Source organism: Cannabis sativa, chromosome 6, assembly GCF_029168945.1.
Source record: "Cannabis sativa cultivar Pink pepper isolate KNU-18-1 chromosome 6, ASM2916894v1, whole genome shotgun sequence".
NCBI classification, from domain to species: Eukaryota; Viridiplantae; Streptophyta; class Magnoliopsida; order Rosales; family Cannabaceae; genus Cannabis; species Cannabis sativa.
Window position 1 is genome coordinate 5558340 of NC_083606.1, and position 24643 is coordinate 5582982.

The 24643-nt window shown below is 36.6% G+C and overlaps 1 protein-coding gene across 1 annotated transcript; it reads left to right on the plus strand.

Moving 5' to 3' along the window:
- The first annotated feature begins 18828 nt into the window (after positions 1 to 18828).
- LOC133039049 (uncharacterized) lies at positions 18829 to 19715 on the plus strand. The gene is made up of 4 exons (XM_061117862.1): positions 18829 to 18911; positions 19013 to 19114; positions 19194 to 19368; positions 19468 to 19715. Exons 1-4 carry the CDS (start codon positions 18868 to 18870, stop codon positions 19564 to 19566), a joined length of 420 nt encoding a protein of 139 aa, XP_060973845.1. The 5' UTR covers positions 18829 to 18867; the 3' UTR covers positions 19567 to 19715.
- The last annotated feature ends 4928 nt before the right edge of the window (positions 19716 to 24643 follow it).

The window sequence follows — 24643 nt, forward strand, 5'->3', positions numbered from 1 at the left end:
GTACACTATAGCTAATGTTTATTACGATGCATTAACGCTGTTTTCAAGATTTTTAATGGTAGGTTTATTCATATCAAATCACGAATAACAAAAAAAAATTGAATTTATTTAGAGTCACGTACATAGAAATATTGTTTCGATTTTTAAGTTTTTACGTATAGAGTTGCATTTACATTTTACTAATGCCTGAAACTTGATATATAAATGATTACAAACTGATAACGAGATAATAGTTTTTACGATATTTGCAGGTGTTTTATATCAACAATTCAACAGAAATCTCTTTAAAAAAAATATAACATGATTAGTTTATTAATATATATTCATTTGGTTGTTATAAAGTTGGTTTACAGAATTCTAACAATTATTTCTCCACATAATATTATTATGGTATAATTGATTGTTAATCAGCGAAAAAAAATACTAACAAATTTTTTCATGACGATGCCCATTAAAATTTTCTATTTCTAGTTCTAATTAAGTTGTATATTAGTTGAACAATAGTGTGCTACACTACAAGAAATATCACTTTTATCAACACAATTCGCTACTGCGCTAGTAAAAGTAACTTTTACTAACGCATTTTGCAAACTGCACTGGCAAAACGGTCAAATTTTACCAGCGCACATTTCTAGTGGCCAAAATCTAACTTTTACCATCGTATTTACGTGTTGGGAAGAGTCATTTTTGCTAGCACTTTTCATTTTGTGCTGACAAAAGTTCTAATATCAACGTTGATTTGCCAACCCCTTTTACTAACACATCAAAAGTAAATTTCATTTTACCAGCGCAATACCAAAATTTTGCCAACATAAAAATGTGCTGGCAATAGGGATATTTCTTGTAGTGCTACTACAATATATCGAAATTAGCAATACACGACTCATACAGAGAAAACTCGATTGTGGTAAGTTTTATTTGTATTACATAGGGGCATTATTAGTTGTCTTAAGGTTTAATATTAGTTGCCTCACAACAAATATAACTGTTGCATTACAGTTTTATGACAGTTATCCCATAGTTGACTTACAATGCTTAAATTTTTAACTGTCAGGAAAAAAACACAATTCCGTTTTTCATATTTATTAATAGACAATTTAATCAAGGAGTGAATTATGCAAATCACGAAGTTTGTGGTCAATTCATCTATTAATTGCAAATATGAAGAACTAGTACACAAGTTGAAACAAGTGCTGGAATACAACCAAGAGCACAGTGAACTACAAGTGAAACACGAGGTGAAAGAAGGATACCAACCCTTGAGGATAAAAGAAGATCCAAAGCCTATTCTTATACATATACAACTAAAACTAAAAGAACATGACTTCACAAGATATTCATTGTGTGTGAACGTGGTCAGTAACACAACAACTAACAACACCTCCTTCTTTACATGAGAAACTCATAGTTGCATAACTATTGTTTTAAGGGTGTATGCCATATCCAAAATATTTACAGAAACATAAAGCATTATCAACATCATATATTTAAAATATTAACGTGAAGTTCTAAAATTTTTCTTATTACACATACTATTTTGTTGAATCTTTAAAAGTTGTCCAATCATTGATTGATAGTTGTAAAAATGTGTTATACATAATACAATAATTCAAAGATTCAAATAATTTTTGTAACTATATTCCTTGGTTTACTAAGTAGATAGGTTGCATAAAAGTTATTTCATCATTGAATTAAATATTATATATATTGACATAATTCAGAAACATGTAAACATGAGCATGAAAACAAAATACAGAACTATACAATATATCCAAACCCATAATCAAGGTGAACTCTTCAACGCTAAAATGAACGCATGGACCAGCAATGTTTTCCCAAAATTCATTCGAATTGGACTGCTATATCTCTCTTAAGAGAATACCATGAACAACTTGAGGAAACAATTTGAACAGAGGAATATTCTAAAATTTTATAAAATTGGGTTGCACGGAACAAATATTCTTAACATTTCCCGAAAAAGTGGAATTAAGCTTCTAAATGATATTGTTACTCTAGGTGGAGGCCACTTTCGATCTATAGTGATCAGAATCAGGGTTTCCATCCCTAAAATCCAACAAAAAAAGGTCAAAATGAAAGCAAAAATGAAAAAAAAAAAAAAAAAAAAACGGTGTCAACAAACTACAATACAACATTTAGCAAACTGTTTAAAAATAAAACCATACCAAAACCCAAAAAATGGTAAACAATCGGCCAAAGAATACTAAAAAAAATATCTATAAAAAAAAAAAAAACAGTACAAATATTCATTACAAAATAAAGTCTAAATTGAATAGAAATAAATATATCAATAAACAACTATTTATGCCAAACAAAACTAAAAATAACCTAAATCTAACAATATTCTAAATTATAAAGCCTATCACTAAGAAAATAACAAGATAAATAAAATATATAAAACCCTATACCCAAAATTATAAGAAAAAACACTAAATAAAACAAAGACAACATTTCAAAATTAGGGCAAAATTGAAAAGAAATTGAAACCAAACCTTAGGAATTTGATCCACATGCTTCTTCCCCATCTTAACTTCAGGAATCTAACTCTTTCCTTTGTAATTTTTTCTTCAAAGAACCATGATGGGTTTCGTTGTTGGTTCAACAAAATCTTTATTAGAGTCATCATCTAGCGCTCATATTTTGGAGATGCATTTGTAGGCAACATTACATAGTGCGATTGGTCTGTAATCATTAACACCGCTTGGGCACTCCTTCTTTGGTATTAACACAATGATCGTGTTGCTTATGAACTGTGGAAGCTCAAAATTTCTGGAAAAGTGTGTGGCCATGTCGAATCTCTTTTAACCGTAGGCCAATGCTGCAGGTAGAAAGTACCCGTGGATATTCCATCAGGTCCAGGAGCTCTTTCTTGCCCCATAGATCGAATACACATTTCAATTTCCCTCTCCGTAGGGATAGTTTTCAGACGTTCATTATCTTGGGGTGAGATATGACATCCATCGAGGCATTTCAGTGTAAGGAGAACAGACGTTCTCTTGTCGACGAAGATGTTGTTAAATTTCATAATGAACATTTTAGCAATGTTTTTAGGATCTCTTTCCCAAGTACCATCATCCATTCGTAGCTCTTGAATGAAGTTTCTTCTTCTTCTGATAACAGTTGTTGCCATGAAAAATTTAGTGCATGCAGAAAATCTCTTCTCTGGCAAGAGCCTCACTCAATTTGTTTCTAGCTCCAGTCAGCTCCTCTGTATTCACATTGTCTGTATTTTCTAATTGCTGCAGCGAAAATCTAGCGTCACTCACTTGGTGTCCAATCATTTTGAAATGGACTATGTTCCACTTGGATAGTTGATCCCTTGTTTTCTTCAGTTTAAGATAGAAGTTGACCATTGGATTTTGGTGGAGCTTATCCTTCCAAGCATTTTTGATGACCCAAAAAAATTTCAGGTCTCTTCCCCACATTAATTCGTACTTGAACTACGTTTTTCTATAATTAACACCACCCTTCGTGTCGAGGAGAATAGGCCGATGATCAGAAGTAGCAGCGCTAAGGACTTGTGTTATGGCACTCGGGTACATCATCCTCCAATGTATCGAAGCCAACGCTGTGTCAAAGCGGGCTCTTTTCAGTCTGCATCCTCCCCCTACGATATTGGATTTTTGAAACCATGGGACCCCAAATCAATTACTTCAGTTCTTGCAACCATTCGGCTGAGATCGAAGGAGTATCGAGTCGTATTCCTCTAGTTAGAATAGTTGAGATTTTTGTGATCCGCAAGGGTGTCATTGAGGTCACCAATAAGCACGTATGGATTCGTAGTGTTTAGAAAAAAAATTACCAATTCTATTCCAAAAAGCCTCTTTGCCAGAACAACTTGGAGGGTCGTAAACCCCAAGTAAATTCCACAGAGTACCTGGCGGGTCAGATTCAATGATCACATTTATTAAATTCTTGTCATCACTTAGGACCCTACATTTAACCCCACTTCTCCAATAGAGACCAAATCCCCCTACCATTCCAATAGGAGGAATGTAAGTTCCTTCAATGAAATGCAGCTTTCAGGAAAATTCTATGAAATTTCTCCTCGGCCAATCTTGTTTCAAACAGAATAATCACGTCGGGATTTGATTGACGGATCAGTGCCGTCAGTTGTCGAACTGCCACAGAATTCCCGAGTCCACGACAATTTCAAGCTAAGATCTTCATTAGGTATTTGAAGACTTTTGTGGGTAAGTCTCCATAGCCCCAAAGAAAAAATAATGCTTGGTAGTCTCCATTCGATCATTGGTAAATGCCATTATTCATCTGTAGGTGTTGATTTTCATTCTCCGAGATCTCCTCAATCACACACTTACTTGGTGCATTTGTATTTTTCTCAATAACCACAAAGTGATTTTGAAGATCAATTGCTAGCTCCACTGAAGCAGTATTCCAGATGTTACAGTAGTGTTTACCAACCTTTTTCGATTTTCTATTGCTTCCTTCCCTTTTCAGACTCAGTGTTTTTGTTGCAAGTGGGGATGGGTCCTTCACCGGTCTTCCTATTTTCCTTGATGTTGTCTCCTTAGGCTTCGTAGCAGGACTTGTATACTTTCTCAGTATTCCTCTCTTTCGATTACTCTGTCACTTTTCATAAGATCCTGGCAAAAATCCTCCCTCAATCTCCGACATGGGAGAGTCCAAATTTCCTTCAATGTTAGGATGGACAGTGTAAAGTCCTTTTTTGGCAAGTTAGGTGACAAAATAATTTTTCCTTTTTATGGTAAGATTGCTATGCATTCATTTTCGAAATCTTACCTCTTTTATTCGGTTTTTAGTTGCCATTTTCCTTGTTTGGAAAGTTGCACTTTCAGCTGAACTTTCCTTTGTTGAAAACTTCTCAAAAGAGAAGGAATTCTCTTTTGGAAAGTTGTCCTTTTAAGGGAAACTTTGATTATTGCCTTTTCCTTATTAATTTCGATTGTATCTTGATACAATCAGAATATCTAATCTGTTTTTGGCAGGAATCAAGCTTTGAAAGAAGATCGGACCCGATTTTAGTAAGTTTCCGTTTACGGCGGTCTGCTTCGTCAGCTACCGAATCTGATGTAGCAGATCGTGTTTGTTTTTGGAAAGTCTTTGTACAGCTGCTAATTCGAACTTGTGGTTGCCTCTTTGGTTTCTATGATCTATAAATAGAGCCTAGAGAGCAACCATTCGAATTACCTCTTCCATTATTCATTTTTTGCATTTATCTTTTGTGAGAAGAGAGTGTTTCTTTGTTTTGTGAGAGCCTAGTTGTTCACCTAGGTTCTAGTTGTTCTATTTCTGTTCTTACTCTATCTTAGAGGTTGTGAAGAACTACTTGACTGAACAAGAGATTGGTCTTCGGGAGAAGACTTGCTAAAGCCTTACTTCGGGAGGAAGTAAGCACTCACACTTCAAAGACGAAGGGAGTTCGGGCTTGAAGGTGTTTCAAGAAGTCAGATTCATAAAGTGGATTACAAAGGATTGCGGCAATACTTTAGAGGGAGTCTAAACTTGTTTAAGTCAATTGTCTTTGTAATTTTGATACTTTATTAATTGATTTCATTCTGCTGGCGTGGCCCCGTGGACTAGGAGTGTTCGTGAGAACAACGATACCACGTATAAATCTCTTGTGTCAAGTTATTTATTTTTACGCAAAATATTTTATATTACGCTTTGTTCGGTTTTCTTGTAGCAGAATTACTCTCTATTTCTTTGCAAACGCTTACGGTTTTATATTTTCGTATATACAACTGACATTTGCAAAAACACGGTTTTTCATTTGGTATCAGAGCGGGACACTAAACTCTTAGTGTGGTCCTATAACGTTTTTGTTAGAATGTCATTTTTTGCAGAAGGAAGTTCTATTTCTAGACCACCATTGCTTAATGACTCTAACTATCCTTACTGGAAAGTTAGAATAAGAGCCTTCATCAAATCTCAAGATGAGAAGGCGTGGAGAATGGTTCTATCAGGTTGGTCTCCTCCAGTTGAGACAGATTCTTCAGGTAATACTATTATAAAATCTGAACTGGAATGGTCTATTGAAGATGATAAACTATCTGCCTACAATAGCAAAGCCTTGCATGCTATCTTTAATGGTGTAGGTGAAGGTTACATTAAACTTATATCATCTTGTGTTTCTGCTAAGGAAGCTTGGGAGATTCTTCAAACTCAGTTTGAAGGAACTTCTGATGTGAAAAGATCTAGATTTATCATGCTTCAAACTAAATTTGATGAACTTAGAATGTCTGATAATGAAACTTTAACTGAATTCTATGAAAAATTATCTGACATTGCTAATGAATATTTTGCTCTTGGAGAAAAGCTTGATGACTCTGTTCTTGTGAGAAAAATTGTTAGAGTTCTTCCTGAAAGATTTGATACGAAACTTTTGGCAATGGAGGAAGCTAAAGATTTTAGCACTATGAAAGTGGAAGAATTGATGGGTTCCTTGCGTACTTTTGAATTAAATCAACAGATTAAACAAAAGGACAAACCCAAATCCATTGCTGATAAAGGTAAAAGTATTGCTTTGAAAGTTGCTGATAATGAAAATTCTGATAGTGAATGTGATGATGAGATTGCTTTATTAACTAAGAATTTTCAGAAATATATGAAAAAGATGGGAAATAAAAAGAATATTTCGAAAGGTTCAAAAGGTAATACTTTTATTAAACCTTCTGTCTCTAACAAAAAGGGAATTCAGTGCAGGGAATGTGAAGGTTTTGGGCATATTCAATCTGAGTGTGCAAACACTTTGAAAAAGAATAAGAAAAGTTTCAATGTCACTTGGAGTGATGATGAAACCGAAAGTGATGAAGATATTACTGAAAATGTTGCCCTAACCTCTGTTATGACTAATGTGTTATGTGATTCACAGGTGAAAGATAGATTGGTATGTCTGAATAATACCACCAAACAAGAGGAATCAGATTCGGATGAGTACGAAATGCATGAAGAATCTCTTCTTGAATCATACAAAGTCATGTATGAAAAATGGATTCGAGTTGCTTCTGAAAATAGAGAGTTGAATAAATTGAATAAAAAATTGTCTCATCAGATTGAAATGTGTGAGTTGAAAATAAAAGAATATGAGACAAGTGTTTGTGATAAAGATGAAAAAATCTCTCTATTCAAGAAGGAACTTGAAAACTTTAAGAAAAATGTTCAAATGCTTAATCCTGGATCTTCTATTTTTGAAAAAGCTCAGAATGCGGAGTCGGAGAGGTTTTGCAGGCCTTGGTTCTAATGGAATGGAAAGTTCTAAGTCACGAAGTTTGTAAAAGCTAGTGTTCCAACGAATCACCATGAGGCTACAAACTCTGCCGTAACGGTTTCACGGCTGTGGCGACGAGAACGACTTCGATGCTTTGCAAAATCTCCAGGATTTTCGAAAAGGGTAAGATCTCAGGTAAAAAGATTTGTTCCCATTTGTCATTTTTGTGGTAGAAAAGGACATATCGGACCTAAATGTTTCACATTGAACAACCTTTGTTTAAAACAAATTATTTTGATAATTTGAAAAAATCTCAAAAGAAACATAAAGGTTTGAAACAAATATGGGTGAAAAAGAAGTGTCTAGTGGTTTTCGATAAAGCTATTTGCATCTCAAATGTGGTATTTTGACGGTGGTTGCTCTAGACATATGACGAGTGACAAGGATTTTTTGACTAACATACGGCCTATGCAATGTGGAGAAGTCACTTTTGGTAAGGGCTTATCAGGAAAAGTTGTTGGTATGGGAACTCTAAATTTTGAAGGGTTACCTAGGCGAAAAATGTGATGTTAGTTGAAGGACCGAGGGCTAATTTACTTAGCATCGGATCAAATGCTGTGATCAAGGGTTTCTTGTTTCTTTTGATAGTGATCATTGTTATGTTATGAATGATGACAATGAATGTATCTTGCAAGGATTTCGATCCAATGATAAGCTGTTACACTCTAACCCCTGTGTTTACTTGTCACTCGGCTATCAACAACACCACGGATACGTGGCATGCCAAGCTTGGGCATATTAATTTTAAAAACCTGAAAAAAGCTGTCAAATGCGAGGTATTGTTCGAGGTCTTCCCAAGCTTGGTAAGGAAAGTGAAGGTAAGTGTGAGCCGTGTCAACTTGGGAAGCAATTAAAAATCAACTCACAAGCACATGTACGATATCAATACCTCGAAAGGTATTGGAATTGCTTCACATGGATCTTATGGGTCCAATCCAAGTTGAAAGTTTGAATGGTAAACGATATATTTTTGTGTGTGTTGATGATTTCTCTCGTTTTACTTGGGTAGATTTCTTAAGAGAAAAATCGACACTTTTGATGCCTTTAAAACTGCGTGTACGAGATTAAGAGTTGAGAAAGGTTGTAATATTGGGAAAATTGTTCGAATTCGAAGTGATCATGGTAAGGAGTTTGAAAATTACGTGTATGATGATTTTTGCAAGTCTACGGGTATAACTCATGAATTTTCGGCTCCCAAAACTCCTCAACAAAATGGAGTTGTTGAGAGGAAGAATCGAACTTTGCGGGAAATGGCAAGAGTGATGTTAAATAGCAAGAAGTTGACAAAGCGATTATGGGCTGAAGCTATTAACACGGCTTGCTACATAATAAACGAGTGTTTATTCGTCCAGTACCTCAAAAACATCTTATGAAATGCGGAAAGGTAAGCGCCCCAATGTAAGTCATTTTCATGTTTTTGGATGTGTGTGTTATGTCTATAGAGATCGTGAGCATATTGGTAAATTTGATGCTAAAAGTGATGTTCTTTGTGTTTATTGGATATTCCTTAAACGGTAGAGCTTATCGTGTTTATAACATGAGAACTCAAAGCTTGTTTTGGAATCGGCTAATGTGGTTGTTGATGATTTTAGAGATTTTTCGAGTTTTCCACGAAGCCAAGATAGATAGTCTCATGGATATTCCTCCAAAAGTTGTAACAACGGATCTGATGCGGAGAACCCATTTCGATGCGCAAATGACGAATCTGTGCGCAACCGAAACCGGAAAACCGAACCGTCTATCTTGACTCATCCAAACATCATCAACGACTCTATTCGAAAGAACCAAGCACCGCAGTCAAAAGAATCATCCAAAAGATCTCATCCTTGGAAATCCCGAAGAAAGCATGGTAACTCGCGAAGGTACATTAATTTAATCAGCTTTCTTTGCTTTGTTTCTCAATATGAACCGAAAAATGTGAAGGAAGCCATGACCTTTGAGGAATGGCTCAATGCAATGCAAGAGGAACTCAACCAATTTGTTCGCAACAAGGTATGGATTTTGGTCCGAAGACCAAAAGGTATAAATGTTATTGGAACAAAGTGGTTATTTAAAAATAAAAGTGATGAGTTCGGTACAATTGTGAGAAACAAGGCTCGTTTGGTGGCACAAGGGTACACTCAGGTAGAAGGTATTGATTTTGATGAAACTTTTGCTCCTGTTGCAAGATTAGAATCAATACGTTTACTTTTATGTATTGCTTGTATTCTCAATATTAAACTGTTTCAAATGGATGTGAAATCTGCCTTCCTAAATGGTATTTTGAATGAGGAAGTTTATGTTGAGCAACCAAAAGGATTCGAAGATCCTCAATTTCCAGACCATGTATACAAACTTGAAAAAGCTTTGTATGGTCTGAAACAAGCTCCTCGAGCTTGGTATGAAAGGTTGACTCAATTTTTACTTTCTCATGGTTATCACAGAGGTAGTGTGGATAAAACTCTTTTCATCAAACATATAAAATCTGATTTTATCATTGCTCAAATTTATGTTGATGATATAGTTTTTGGTTCTACATCTAACCATGAAGTGCAGGTATTTGTTGATCAAATGAAAAGTGAATTTGAAATGAGCATGGTTGGTGAGCTTAATTTCTTTCTGGGTCTTCAAGTGAGTCAAATGGAAGGAGGTACATTTGTATCTCAAAGCAAGTATGCTAAGAACCTTGTCAAGAAATTTGGCCTTGAATCGGCTAAGCAGGTAAGTACTCCTATGAGCACCACTCTGAAATTAACAAAAGATGAGAATGGAGTAAAGGTAGACACTACACTCTATCGTAGCATGATTGGAAGTCTCTTGTATTTAACTGCTAGTCGTCCTGATATATGTTACAGTGTGGGAGTGTGTGCTAGATATCAAAGTAATCCTATGGAATCTCATGTATCAGCTGTAAAAAGGATTATTAGATATGTTAATAGCACTCCTGATTATGGAATTTGGTACTCGAAAGATACCAATTCAAATCTTGCTTGTTTTAGTGATGCAGATTGGGCAGGAAATGCTGATGATCGAAAGAGCACAAGTGGAGGGTGCTTCTTTCTTGGGAATAACCTAGTATCTTGGCATAGCAAGAAACGAAATTCCATCTCCTTATCCTTTGCCGAAGTGAGTACATAGGCTTGGCAGTTGTTGCACTCAACTATTGTGGTTGAAACAAATGTTGATTGATTATGGGTTTGATTTGGGTGTTTTGACTATTTTTTGTGACAATACTAGTGCCATAAATATTTCCAAAAATCCTGTTCAACACTCTAGAACAAAGCACATTGATATAAGACACCACTTTATTAGGGAACTTGTTGAAAATAAATCATTGCAATTAGAATATGTTGATACTGAAAAACAATTAGCTGATATTTTCACAAAGGCCCTAGATGCAAGTCGCTTTGACTCCCTCAGAAAGTCTTTGGGAGTTTGCATTGTTTAATTTTATCTGTTCATCATTCGTGTACAATAGTGTTGTGTGATTCTTCTCTAGCTCTAAATCTTCTATCATTGTTTTTGACAAATCATGTTTATGCTTTTGGAATATAATTAGTTAGGATCTCTGTCTGATCATACTTTGTGATGTTGTGTTAAAAGATTCATGTTACTCTTTATTTGTGTCTGGGATTAAATAATGTTCTTATACAGAGTTGAGCAATTCTTGTTTCATGCTTGTCAGGCCCCTTGCTGGAATAGAGCTACCCATGGAAGTGTGAAAGCCATCTGATGAGTAAGCTGGAACATTGTAATTAGCAACTATGATGAGGATGCACTACCATAGAAAAGGGCTACCTTCAGTATGGTGTGAAAGCATCCAGTTGCGGGATCAATTTGAAAAAGGCGAAAATGAAAAATCATGCCAAGGACAATGATCCTATTTTCACTGCACACACTTATGTCTGACAAGTGTGTTCAACTCTGTAAGTCTCCTCTATTAAAATTAAATTAATAATCCTGGTTCACAATCCTCAGTAACATGCATATCTTTTTCCTCAACATCAATTAAGTATGATCATCTCATGAGATTCTAATTAGTTATTTTCCTTGAAAGCATAACATGTAATCTACTTTGTCAATTGTCAATGATATTTGATTTCTCTGCTTGATTCGAATCACATATACTCACTGTACACATTATTTTTTTAGTTTCGGTTTTATTTTAAAATAAAAAAAAAAAAAAAAGAGGGAGGCGTGTGACTTGCTTCATGGGTCAAGGAAAATCTTGTGCATAAATGGTAAGTATCAACATTCATTCTTTCTTTGATTTATTATGATTTTTTCCAAGTAAAGATTAATCTTTATATGGTAATGTGTCTTTATTCTTGAAAGATTGCTTTATTTTTGGAAAAATTTGTTGGCATTTCTAGTTTCCTTTTATTTTTTTTTTTTAAAAAAAAAAAAAAAAAAAAGAAAGGGGAAAAGAGTTGAGAAGTGGGCGGTTTCCTCTTTTGGTTCATGGGCTGGCGGTTTCCTTTTGAATTTTCAAAATTGGTTTCCTTTTTCTTGTTTTGATTCCAAGGTTATATAAACCAAATTTTGTCACTTATTTCACCACCTACCCGAACCCCCTTTCTTGTTTCTCTGTCAAACACTATTCATCTTCTCCTTCAGTTTCAAAATGGTGAGAACCAAGAATCTAGGGCACTCTAAAAAATTAGAAGAAACCGTTCCAACTCTTTCTAGTGCACCCCCCCTGCTGCCTCAGTTCCTCCTCCTGCTGTTGCAAAGCCTGGAGATTCATCGCTTCCCCAGCGTGAATCTCAAGCCGTGAAGCCAAAACGTCCACCCAAGCAAGTTGCTCGCAAATCTGTAAGGCCCTATCGCACCTGGACTTCCTCTTCTGAATCCTCGAAGGAATCTCCTCCTCCATTGGCTGTTCCTCCTCCTGCTGCATCAATGGGCGGCACCACTCCAACAGCCCTTCCACTCGAACTCGAGCCCAGCAAGCCTCGGCTGAGAAAGAACTTCAAGCCTCTCAATCTCGAGAGAAGACTGCTCCTCCAGCCAAGAAGAAACTCAAGACTAATCCTCCCTCGGCTTCCTCAAGTTCCAGTTCAGAAGAAGAGGATCCAATGGAAGTCTCTTCAGACAAATCAGTATCTCTGCATACTGAGAAGGACAGTGAAGACACAGAACTCGAGCCAGAGCCTCCTCGTTCAAAAGCGCACGCGGCAAAGGCCTCTGCTGCTGCCAAAGGCAAGCAGCCCATGGAAGATCCTCCATCTGGTAATATCCCTTCCTCTATCTCTGGCTGTCCAACTTTTTACTATCGAGACAATGAGCGTGACTGGAATCTTTATGCAACTCGTAAGTTTGAAAGTGAGAGGAATTATGATTTGCATGCCCATCGTGTGTATGGTATTGTAAAGTTCATTCAATTTCATCAATGGGAACACACTCTTACTGGTTTTATTGGATTCATTGCTAACATTGTTAAAGAATTTTATGCTAATCTTACTGATGATTTCCTTGATGAGAACTCTAGACTGTATAGAAGAGTGTATGTTAGAGGTCACTGGTTCTCATTTTCTGAAAAGGACATTGCTCAGGCTGCAATTGCACGAGAATGTTTCCAATCTTGTGATGTCCATGGATCGTGACTTGATGCACTGCGAACTCACTGGAGCTCGTTCAGAATTGAAACCAGGGGAGAGTCTTCGAATTACTCACCTCACTTTTGCTCATGCTTCCCTTATGCGGTTTGCACTAAGCAATTGGGTTCCAAATTCGAACAAGACCGTGTGTCTCAAGAAGTGGCTACACTCCTATACCGCATCACCTCTGGAACTTCCATTGATCTAGCTTCTCATATTCTCAACCAGATTGTCTCCTTTCGAAGAGGTAAAAAGCCAACCTTCAAACTTGTATTTCCAAATCTCATCTATAAGGTTTTATCTTCTCAGAAGAATGTGGCCCAAGAACATGAAACTCTTGAGCCTCCCATCAACCGGCCCTACATTCCAACCTTCGAATATTTTGATGGTGTGTTCCAAAAACGGCCAAAGGCTGGTCTTCTTCTTTGCTCCTGGCCGGTGCAAGTTCGAACTCTGGCTGGCGAGCTCTGGAAGTCAAGTCTGAACTTCAGAATGTGTACACTCGTCTTGAAGCAATGGCTGATGTCCAGCTTGACATGTCCAGGCAACTGACCACCTTGATTAAACTCTCCAAAAATTAAAGTGTTATAGTTTGTTTCTTTTTACTTAAACTTTGGTCTATTTCTGTTCTTTGTTTACTTTGGCCCTCCGATAAACAAAAAGGGGGAGAGATATTTATTTTTTGGTTTGTTGCCCAACTCTGGACCCTTTTTTCAGGGGGAGTTGTGGTTTGTTAGTACTTGTGAACTTATTGTTTAAAGTTAGCATGTTCTTTGTTTTTATTGTGATATTCGATTGTATTACTCAGGGGGAGTAGTATCGTTTGCTCTTGCTAACTTTGCATTGCAGGTACTTTATGGTAAAAATTATTTTGTTCATCTAAAGTGCCAAAGGGGGAGATTGTAAAGTCCTTTTTTGGCAAGTTAGGTGACAAAATAATTTTTCCTTTTTATGGTAAGATTGCTATGCATTCATTTTCGAAATCTTACCTCTTTTATTCGGTTTTTAGTTGCCATTTTCCTTGTTTGGAAAGTTGCACTTTCAGCTGAACTTTCCTTTGTTGAAAACTTCTCAAAAGAGAAGGAATTCTCTTTTGGAAAGTTGTCCTTTTAAGGGAAACTTTGATTATTGCCTTTTCCTTATTAATTTCGATTGTATCTTGATACAATCAGAATATCTAATCTGTTTTTGGCAGGAATCAAGCTTTGAAAGAAGATCGGACCCGATTTTAGTAAGTTTCCCGTTTAAGGCGGATCTGCTTCGTCAGCTACCGAATCTGATGTAGCAGATCGTGTTTGTTTTTGGAAAGTCTTTGTACAGCTGCTAATTCGAACTTGTGGTTGCCTCTTTGGTTTCTATGATCTATAAATAGAGCCTAGAGAGCAACCATTCGAATTACCTCTTCCATTATTCATTTTTTGCATTTATCTTTTGTGAGAAGAGAGTGTTTCTTTGTTTTGTGAGAGCCTAGTTGTTCACCTAGGTTCTAGTTGTTCTATTTCTGTTCTTACTCTATCTTAGAGGTTGTGAAGAACTACTTGACTGAACAAGAGATTGGTCTTCGGGAGAAGACTTGATTAAGCCTTACTTCGGGAGGAAGTAAGCACTTGGTCTTCGGGAGAAGACTTGCTAAAGCCTTACTTCGGGAGGAAGTAAGCACTCACACTTCAAAGACGAAGGGAGTTCGGGCTTGAAGGTGTTTCAAGAAGTCAGATTCATAAAGTGGATTACAAAGGATTGCGGCTGTAAAGCCCGCTTAGTTAATTTGGAAATTAGCAGTTATTTATGTTAATCATGAAATTATTTATAGCTATTTAAATAATTTAGTATTGATATTTATGGAATTCAGATATGCATGAGTATGTTATCAGTAGCTTTTATGTTTCGCATTTCCGGTGTCCGGTATTTTGGAACGCGGCGTTTGGCTCAGTAGAAATCACAACTTAGTATGTTAGTATTTTGGGGACGGGTTTTAGACATTGGGAATGTCGGGAATGGCCGGGAATTTAGAATGTCCCAAAAATACCCCTTTGGTATGATTTTTGTGATTTTATGGTGGCGGGGCAAAATGGTCTTTTTGCCCCATTAGTGTTTTTGTCTTATATGAGTTTATTAAATGAAATAAATGTTTATTTATTTAATTGCTTTTGGCTGAAATGGGTTTAATAAAATGGCATTATTCTTCATTTCTTTCTTTTTTCCAACACTTAGTCATTTTGAAAAGAAAATTCCAAAAATAGAAAAAACTCTCTCTCTTTCTTTTCCTCTCTTTTCGGCTGAGCTTGGGGGTTCAAAGCTGGGATTTTTGGTTGTGAATTCAAGTCATTTTAGCAAGATCAAAGTGAATTTTCTTTAAGGTAATTCTTGGCTTTAATCTCTTACTTGTTTTTCTTGAAAAAAATGATGAAAATGGATGAAAATGCATGTAGTTTTGGATGTTGTTGGCTGCTGTGTTTTGTGATTATTTTGTGTGATTCAAGCATGTTAAATTGATAGGAATTAAGCTATGTTGAAGCATGTAGGTTAGATTGTTAAGCTTTTAGTTTTTATGTGAAAAAGTATGAATTTTGGAAGGAAAATGTTGTGATTATTTTCTGTGTTGTTGCTGTTGTTCTTGTTAGTTTGCAGAGGTGATATTATGCTTAGTTATGTTGAATTAAGTTGGTTTGCATGCTTGTTTAGGTGGTTTGCTCAAGCTTGAGTTTGGAACTCAAAGCTTGAGCTCCAATGGCAAATTTTGTATTTGTGGTTTCTGGGTAGGTTTGTTGCCTTGGATTTGTTCTTTAGGGTATTTAGAACAGGTCTGGAAAGTTTGGGACCAATTGGGGTCGAATTGGTCAAGTTATGAGATTTTATGGTTCTTGCTCGCGAGGAACCGGAATTCGGTTGAGCATCCGGAATTCCGGATGGGGGTTCGAATTTCCCGAGGAATTAGGTTGGGCAACCGGTCTGCCGGTTGGGGATTTTTCAGAACCCTAGTTTTCCTCGTTTTTGGGTTTTTAGGGTATTGCCATGCTTTTTATCGATAGGGAAACTTTTAGTTTCAAGTTTTAGTCCCCGGGAAGTGATTTAGCGTGTCACTTATAGCGTTGTGATTTTTATGGTTTAGGAGCCGATGTCAATCCGCCGTTCGGCTTCGGTTCCGGTCGGGTTGACGCACACGAAATCGGAATCCAGGTAAGATTAGTATAACAGTATGCATATGTAGATTACATGTTTAGCGTGCATGTAGGAAGCCTGCTAGATTACATTAGATATGTATTTAGGCTTCGAACCATCCAACCTGTCACGTCGGTACGAGTGGAGTATGACCGACGGCGGAGTATGACCAGGTTCGGCCGATCAGTCGACACTTGGTTGGTGGTTCGGTGCCATTGACCTATCCCGTCGGTACGAGTGGAGTATGACCGACGGCGGAGTATGGCCGGTTCGGCCGATCGGGAGGATACTTGTCAATAGTACCGTCCCCTGAACGTTCAAAACTCAGTACCATGTTGGACATGGCAGTAGTGCTCAGTACCATGTTGGACATGGCAGTAGCGGGACTCAGTATCGTGTTGGACACGGCAGTCAGTTTTATGTATGATATTAGTATGCTTTTCTTGCGAGTCCGTCGACTCACGGTTTACGTTCATGTGTAGGTAAAGGCAAGGCATGGTGATGGACCGTGACCGAGCATATGAGATTGTACATGTCGGGGCGGTTAGGCACTGGAGCGTACGATCCTCGGGACGACGGGGTGAGATTTTTGTAAGCTTGTCGTTAGACGACTTTCATTTTGATGTAAAAGTTGAACAGTTAAAATGTTTGTAAATATTTTTATAAATCGGGATCCCGAGACTTTTGTAAAATGGTTTATAAGTTAATGAAAAAGCAAAATTTTTAATTAATCACGTTTTTCCATAAACCTCGTTGATTAGCAACGAGCTGCACAGTACGTTTAAAAATCACGTAATACGCCTAAAATAGTTAGGGTGTTACAATTTGGTATCGTAAGCGCTGAGTTGTCTTAGAAGATCGTCACGACATGTACAATCATCATCGGCGGTTAGCTCGGTTCACGGTTCAGTAAGCCTTTATTGCTTTAGTAGTTTATTTTATTCAGTTATGAAAAAGAAAAGCCTGTTAGGAAGCATGTTAGTAGCCTGATAGTAGAATAGGCGCATGTTTCATTTCTAATTTCCAAATTAAGCGGCATTAATAAGCTCGCCTTGAATACGACCTGATATGCCAACTCTTGGTTTCGCAGGCGGTTCTAACTAGATGGACGCAAGGCGGACTACCAGGAGTCGGGGCAACTCCGTGGGGTCGAATCAGGGAGAGGGAGCTCGGTTTCCCCCACCTGCTAGGGGCCGAGGTAGAGGTCCCGAGGCGGGGGCTCGTGGTCGGGGTGTTGAGGACCCGCCACGGACGCCTGAGCTCCCCGGCCGATCGGGGAGCCCGGAATCGGGAGTTGCGGTTTGCGGAGATGCAAGCCGGATCGAAGAACAAGACCTCGAGATTCGAGAGGTTGAGACGGCGGGGTGCTCTGCCGGTTCCGGTGCCGGTAGTTCCGGCGGCACGCCCCTGCCGCCCGGGCCGAGATAGTGGTGGCGGCCCATAGATTGGAACCATTGTATGAGCGGTTCGGGCAAGCACCTCCGTATTCCCGGGAGGTCCGGATGTATCGAAAGCCGAACAGTGGGCGACGGTGATCACCGAGAATCTTGAACTTCATGGGTGTCACCGGTAACGACAGAGTGGTGTGCGCCACATTTCAGTTCCAGGAGGATGCCCTGGTATGGTGGGACATGGTGTCTCAGATTCACGATGTCACCACCATGTCTTGGGAAAGGTTCCAAGAACTCTTCAACGCGAAGTACTATAATGAGGCGGTCAGAAGCGCCAAAAGGAAAGAGTTCGTTCACCTGACCCAGCGGGAGAACATGAGCGTCACTGAGTATACTACTCAGTTTGACCGGTTGGCGAGGTTAGCCTCGGGAATTGTGCCGACCGACTTCGGCGGGGAAGGAGAAGTATCTGGACGGGTTGAGTCCCAAGATCAGGCATGACCTGATGATTACCACAGACGACAGCACCACCTATGCTCAGATGGTGGAGAAGGCACTGCGAGCTGAGGGCGCAGTGGGGTGCATGTCAGAATCAGCCAGTACTCCGGTTAGTGGCGGAGCTCCTACCCCTCTGCATCGGGCTTCGGCAGGGGGAGTAGTGGTTCGGCCATTGATCGGAGGAAGAGGGCACCCACGCTTCGGCGGCTCGAGTCGAACAAGAGGTTCGGGGGAACCGAACGAGAGGGAGTCGTCCTGGTGGTAATGAGACCCGATTCTCCTATCCCGAGTGCCCTAGCCGCAAGAGGCACCATCGGGGTGAGTGCGGGGACAGGGATGCTTTCATTGTGGCATGCCCGGGCACTTCAAGAGGGAATGTCCCCAGCTCCGGCCAGAGGCACCGAGAGCTCCAGCGATACCCACTCCAGCCAGGGTATTCGCCATCACGCAGGCTGATGCAGATGCCAGCCCATCAGTTGTCACAGGTCAGCTTTTTATTAACGACTCACTTTATTCAGTGCTGTTTGATTCTGGGGCTACACATTCCTATGTGGCGGCCAGAGTCTTTAGTAAGTTGGGTAGACCCTTTGATAGATATGAATCAGGGTTTGGAACCACATTACACAGCGGAGAATTGGTTATCTCCAATAGGTGGATTAGGTCTATGCCGATCAGGATAGATGGTAGAGAGTTAAGCGCTGATCTGATAGAGATGAGCTTAGTCAAATTTGATATTATTTTGGAATGATGTATACTCTTCTTTAATCTAATTAACCTTATCTCAAATTATAGTTAAATTATTATAAGACACTAACACTTTTTTTGGCAGGCACATATGGGAGAGCATCAACGGTCTGAGAAAAATTTTCAAGTTTTACGACCCAGAGCTTCTCACAGTGCATGGGATCAGCGATGAAGAACGAGTCGATCTTTTGACGATGCGGCAAGACGATTGGCTAATTGGTTATCATTAATGAACAGCAACCACCAAATGTTCTTTATTCCTTGGAATATCGGGTAAACTTTATTAAATTCTTTAGTGCTAATTGTTCATTTCTATATTATGTCTTCAAATTATTTTTATACTATCTTACTTATATTCCAATATAATTTTCTAGGATGCATTGGACGCTAGTGGTGGTTGCGCCAAACAAAATTATCCATTTAAACCCTCTAAAAGGCCGCCCAATTCCCGAAGAAATAGAACAAATGATCGGAAGGTAATTATTTAATGACTTCTTATGTAACGAATTTAAATTAACTAACGAATTGAAATGCTAATATAATTTTTCCAAACAGGGCATTCATGTATATAGGGGACGCACATCAGTATCTTGGCCCGTGGCAAGGAATTGCACAAGCAAACTGTCCAAGACAACCTAAAAGCCAAGAATGCGGTTTTTATGTTTTGAAATATATGACTGACATCGTCGCACGTGCCAACCCCAACCGTTACATAGAAGATCAAAAAGCTGTAAGTTTTAATTATTGATCATAGTATATAAATTTTATAATAACAAATATATAATATACATATACATAAACTAATATAAATTTTTAATTTTTTTAACAGTTTGGGGGTAAGAAGCAATACGATCCAAAAACAGAAATTTTACCACTACAGCGAAAGTGGATCGAACAATTGATGGCGGTGATTCACGGTGACGATTGAGGTTCAAAGGTCGAAGAATTTTTCTTCATTATGTAATTTTTATAGATTAACTTGTAATTAGATTTATTAACTTATTAATATTTTTAACTAATTTTACATGTTTGTGTAATATTTAATTATTTTTATGAAATCAAATTATGTTTTTACCCAAATTTAATTACTATTTAATTTAAAATGTAATTAATATATAATTAAATTAAATAAATATGTAATTTAAAATTTAAATAAATATGTAATTTAAATTAAATAAATATGTATATAAATTAATAAATATAAAATTAAAATAATATAATTAAATTAAAAAAAAATGAAAAAAACTGAAATCTGAGGGGTTTTGGCGTCGGTTCCTACGCCACATATGGCGTCGGTTATTGGCTAGGAACCGACGCCCCGACGCCATAGGGGTACATATGGCGTCGGTTCAAATAAACCCTTTAGCGTCGCCCTGATAGGCGTCGGTTGCGAATTTCGCGAAAACCGACGCCTAAAGGGCTTAAAAACCGCCTCTAAAGGGTGTTTTTGTAGTAGTGCTTGTGTCAAGTTATTTATTTTTCTGCAAAATATTTTATATTCTGCCTGTTCAGTTTTGCTATAGCAGAATTACTCTCTGCTGCTGCAAACGCTTACAGTTTTTATATTTTCTTATATACAACTGACATTTGCAAAAACACGGTTTTTCAGAAAGTTTGTTCTTTTGAAGAGAAACCATTGTGTTCCCTCTTCTTGGGTAGCATGTAGAAACCATCAGTCGATTTCCTTTTCCTCGGACCATGCTCAGCCTCATAGCACCTAATCTCTTCAATGTCAAGTATGGGGTTGAACAGAGTAGGTTCACGGTGATATTCATTTATCAATTCTTCTTGCCCCCAGCAATTGATCAAAGGCTAATTCCCAACACTCTTTTGATGGCCATTCAATAAGGTGGGCCTGGGATCCAAGAAGGCTTTGATGACCAGGGCTCAATTTATTTGATTTAATTCTCACACCTGGGCCTCTCAAACTAGGGCTAGATGTCTCGTGGGTCTTCACCCCCTTTTACCCATGTGGAGTGGAATTGTCTACATAAGCCATCTGTATTCCAACGGCTATATTAGTTGGCTCATCTATTTTTGTTCCATTTCTAGTGTCGTCCACCAAGAGCTCGTTGTCTTTAGTCACAAAAGGGAAATTTGAGATAGCAAGCTTGCTCCCAGCCTTCGCATGCATGGGCTTCGTAGCACTACTGCTTGGTACATCTTCTTTCTGCTGCCTAGTTCCCATCATCTTCAAAGTAGGAAACTCTGAAATTACCTTTTCAACTATCAGATTTGCAGTGTTCTCAAATGGAGCAACTTCACCAATCCCTGGCAAATGGTGCGCTGGATACCGGTTCAACACCACCTCGCTAGTTTCCTCCGGTTTCCACCACCGTCTCAACTTTTCGTCTCTTTCCTGGGTATTATGTCTGAAGTTCTCTCAAATTTGCGGCTTCAATCTACAAGTTTATTCTCTGATTACTTAGAAGATGCCGCACTTTCTCCTCCTTCGCTGCCTTCTGATTAATGATCCAGTCATTGATCCATTTTAGGAGAGGGGAATGAAATGGAAATTTTTCACTAGCATCTTCGGCCATCCAATTCCCGAACATTGGGAAGAAGCCTCCTTTATCAGCTTTAATCACCGATGGTGTCTTAAAGCAGAATCTTTGTTCATGTGTCATCGGTAGCTTCTCGTATTGATATTGTAAATAGAGATCCTTTATACCCGATCGTCTTAGAAAGAAGCTTGAGAAGAGTGGTTTGGATAAATCCACAGGGCTCTAAACCTTAGCGTACCCATTCCAAAAGAGCCTCTTTTAAAATTCTTTTCAATGAAGTGGGGAAGCTCGAGACTTTTCCTGCCAACTCCTGTAGATTTTTTTTGTTCCAATAAAAAGAGGGGATGCTTTTTAGTTGAACCCAGATTGGGGTGTGGTCAAATTTGACCTCTTCTGGTGTAAGCCATGATGGGCATGGCATAAGAACCAATAAGTATCCGCACACTAGTCATGGTCTCCAAAGAAGGACATTTTCAGCATCAAAACTAGTTTTGAAGGAAAACTGAAGCAACCCATCATCCCGTTCTTTCCAACTCCTGCCAGAAATGGAGGCCCATACATTCTTCAAGGACTTGTATTGCCTTCTTGCCTAGTCTTGTGTGACTGTATAGTTTTCCTAGAATAATCTTATATGGTTCGTTAGGGGAGTCGACTTCGCCTAGGTGGAGATCCCAGGTGATGTCGTTCACCCTAACCTAAACTTAATCTTCAAATAACTCATTTAATTAGGAGTCAACCATTCTACCCTATCGCACTGCAGACAGAACTTCACAACAACTATAAAAAACAAAACAGTCTTGCCCAACAGATCCACAAAGATAAAACTAGAACAATGGTAAGCTAATGAATAAGGACTTTAGCTTCCATACTCTTCCAAAGGAAGTTTAACTCCAGGGAGCGCTATGATTTTTTCACAAAAAAAAAAAAAAAAAATCAGTAATTAGTATTGGTTGAGAGTTCAGTCAAAAATTTGATCTATGAAAAAAAAGACTCAATAAATAGTTAGTGATATGCATATATGCCTTCTAATACAGGTAATAATGTGAACCAGTCGGTGCCACTATTTCATCCAAATTGTCACAATTACATGTGGCAAACATACTTAAAAATGGATTACTACTCTAAAATATGGATACAAGGTAATTTTGCTTGGAAAAAAAAAACATGAGTAAATTAAGTACTACAAATCAAATGTAATAATATCCTAAATTTTAGAATTGGTTTTCTTGATTTAATCATAGAGGATAAAAACTTAAAACATAATTGCGCTTAGTTGTTTTTTTTATTACATAAAAAACATCTATATAAAATATAGGAAATTTCTGTAATAATTATGGGTCATTTTGGTAGTTTTTTTTTTTATTTTTTATCTCCGTATTTAGATTAATTTTTAAGTCTATTTTTTAAATGATCAGATAGGTTAAGGTCATTTATAAATTTTTAAAAAAATTCAAATACTTTACATTGTCAAAAATAAAGTTTAAACAATCACTTACTACGTGTATAAAAAATAGTCGAGTGTGCAACAAAATACTTAAATCTTACTTTTAACTTTGTAAATTAGTTAGAATTTTTTAAAAATTTACAGATAATTTTATATAACTACAAACCTATGCGATCATAATAAAAATAATTAAAAAAACTCTACCCTAAAACATATACCACAAGATCATCCCCCAATGGAGTACTACTAGTTTATTTATTGTTGATTCTGTTAACTTTTTCAATAGTTTAGTAAAGAAAATAAAACAAGTAGATAAAACAAAAATCTAAAATAATTCCAAAGAAGAAGACAAATAATCATTGTGATGTTTGTGAACTTGCTTTTATCATGCTACTTGTCTATTGTGTTTTAGAGACAAAGCTAAACGTGGCATACCCCACTCCAACCGCCCAACTAATTATATACACTCCAAACCTAAGAAAAAAGTAGTGATAATGGAAATTTTATTTATATCTCAAAAATCTATTTATGTACCTTATTTTAATAATTTTTATTTGTACATAATATATAATTCATCTTTAATTATATTAGATTTTTTTTTTAAAAAAAATTCTTTTAACTTATATTTTGAAAAATATATTTATTAAATAAAAAAAGTATATTTTAAATATTATAACAAAAAAATTAAAATAAAAAATATGTTAATAATTTTTATTTGTAGATAATATATATTGATATTTAATTATATTATTTTTTTAATTTTTTTTTTCTTCTAACTCATATTCTTAAAAAATATACCTATTAAATAAAAATAAATTATATTTCAAATATTATAACAAAAAAAACTAAAATATATATATATATATATAAAATTTTATTAGAAAAAAAACAAAAAAAAATATACATGATGTAAAAAAAATTATAAAAATAAAATTAAAATTAACATGAAATAATGTGAAAAAAATTCTTAAAAGAATATTAAGAGTGATCTTTAAAAATTATTTTAAGAAATTGTATTAGAAAAAAAAAATAAAAAAAAAAAACTATACATGATATAAAAAAATTATGAAAATAAAATTAAACTAAATATTAAAATTAACACAAAATAACGTGAAAAAAATTCTTCAAAAATATTAAGAGTGATTTTTGAAAATTATTTTAAGCTTAATTTTTTAAAAATATTAAGATGTATTTATCATTTTATAGGGTTCAAATTATTACAGAAAGGAAACTTTTTATTAATGGAAAAAGAATTCCCATTCAGACCTTATATAATATAGGCATTTATGTTAATTAGTTATAGTTAATTAGAGTAATATACTTAAGTGCCGTTTGGTAACACTTTATTTTTTTAATTTTTTAATCACAAAATGAAAGTAAAATTTTTATTTTTAAAAAACAAAAATGCGTTCTATAACCACTTTTGTTTTCCAATTTTAAAAACAAAAAACAAAAGTATGTTATGTAAAGTTCATTTTTATTTTTATTTTTTAATTTTATTTAAGTCGGGTCAAGATCCGAGGTTGGATTCGGGTGCGGGTCAGAAGCCGGGTTCAGCGCCAAGGCCGTGAGGAGGGGATTTGGGTCCGGGTCTGGTTGTAATCCAAAAGAATGATTAAAAAAACTGTTTAAAAAAATATTGAAAGTGATTTTTTTTTTAAATTTTGATTTCTAATTATAAAATTGAAAAGTAAAAACAATTAAAAATATTTTCATTTTTCCACTTTTAAAAACAGAAAAACTGATTAAAAAAGTGTTACCAAACGCCACCTTAATATTCTTCCTTAAGATGGACTAGTGTACAAATTTTGTAAACTCATCTTGGTAACAATATCAAAGAAATGAGAAGGAAAGAGAGCTTTTGTCAGAATATCAGCGAGATTGTTCTTTGATCAAACATGGTTTAGCTTAATGAGGCCATTGGTGATCTTTTCACGAACTACATGATAGTCGATCTCAACGTGCTTTGTGTGTTCATAAAAGACTGGATTTTTGGATACATAATCACAACAGTGTTGTCACAAAAAATGGCAACGGGTAGGTGATTGTTGAAATCG

Bases quoted from the DNA above. Each gene is read 5' to 3' on its own strand.
- LOC133039049 (XM_061117862.1), top strand. From the start codon at position 18,868: ATGAACAGCAACCACCAAATGTTCTTTATTCCTTGGAATATCGG. The intron at 19,115-19,193 runs GTAATTATTTAA...TTTTCCAAACAG, and splicing joins ATAGAACAAATGATCGGAAG to GGCATTCATGTATATAGGGG. The intron at 19,369-19,467 runs GTAAGTTTTAAT...TTTTTTTAACAG, and splicing joins ACATAGAAGATCAAAAAGCT to TTTGGGGGTAAGAAGCAATA.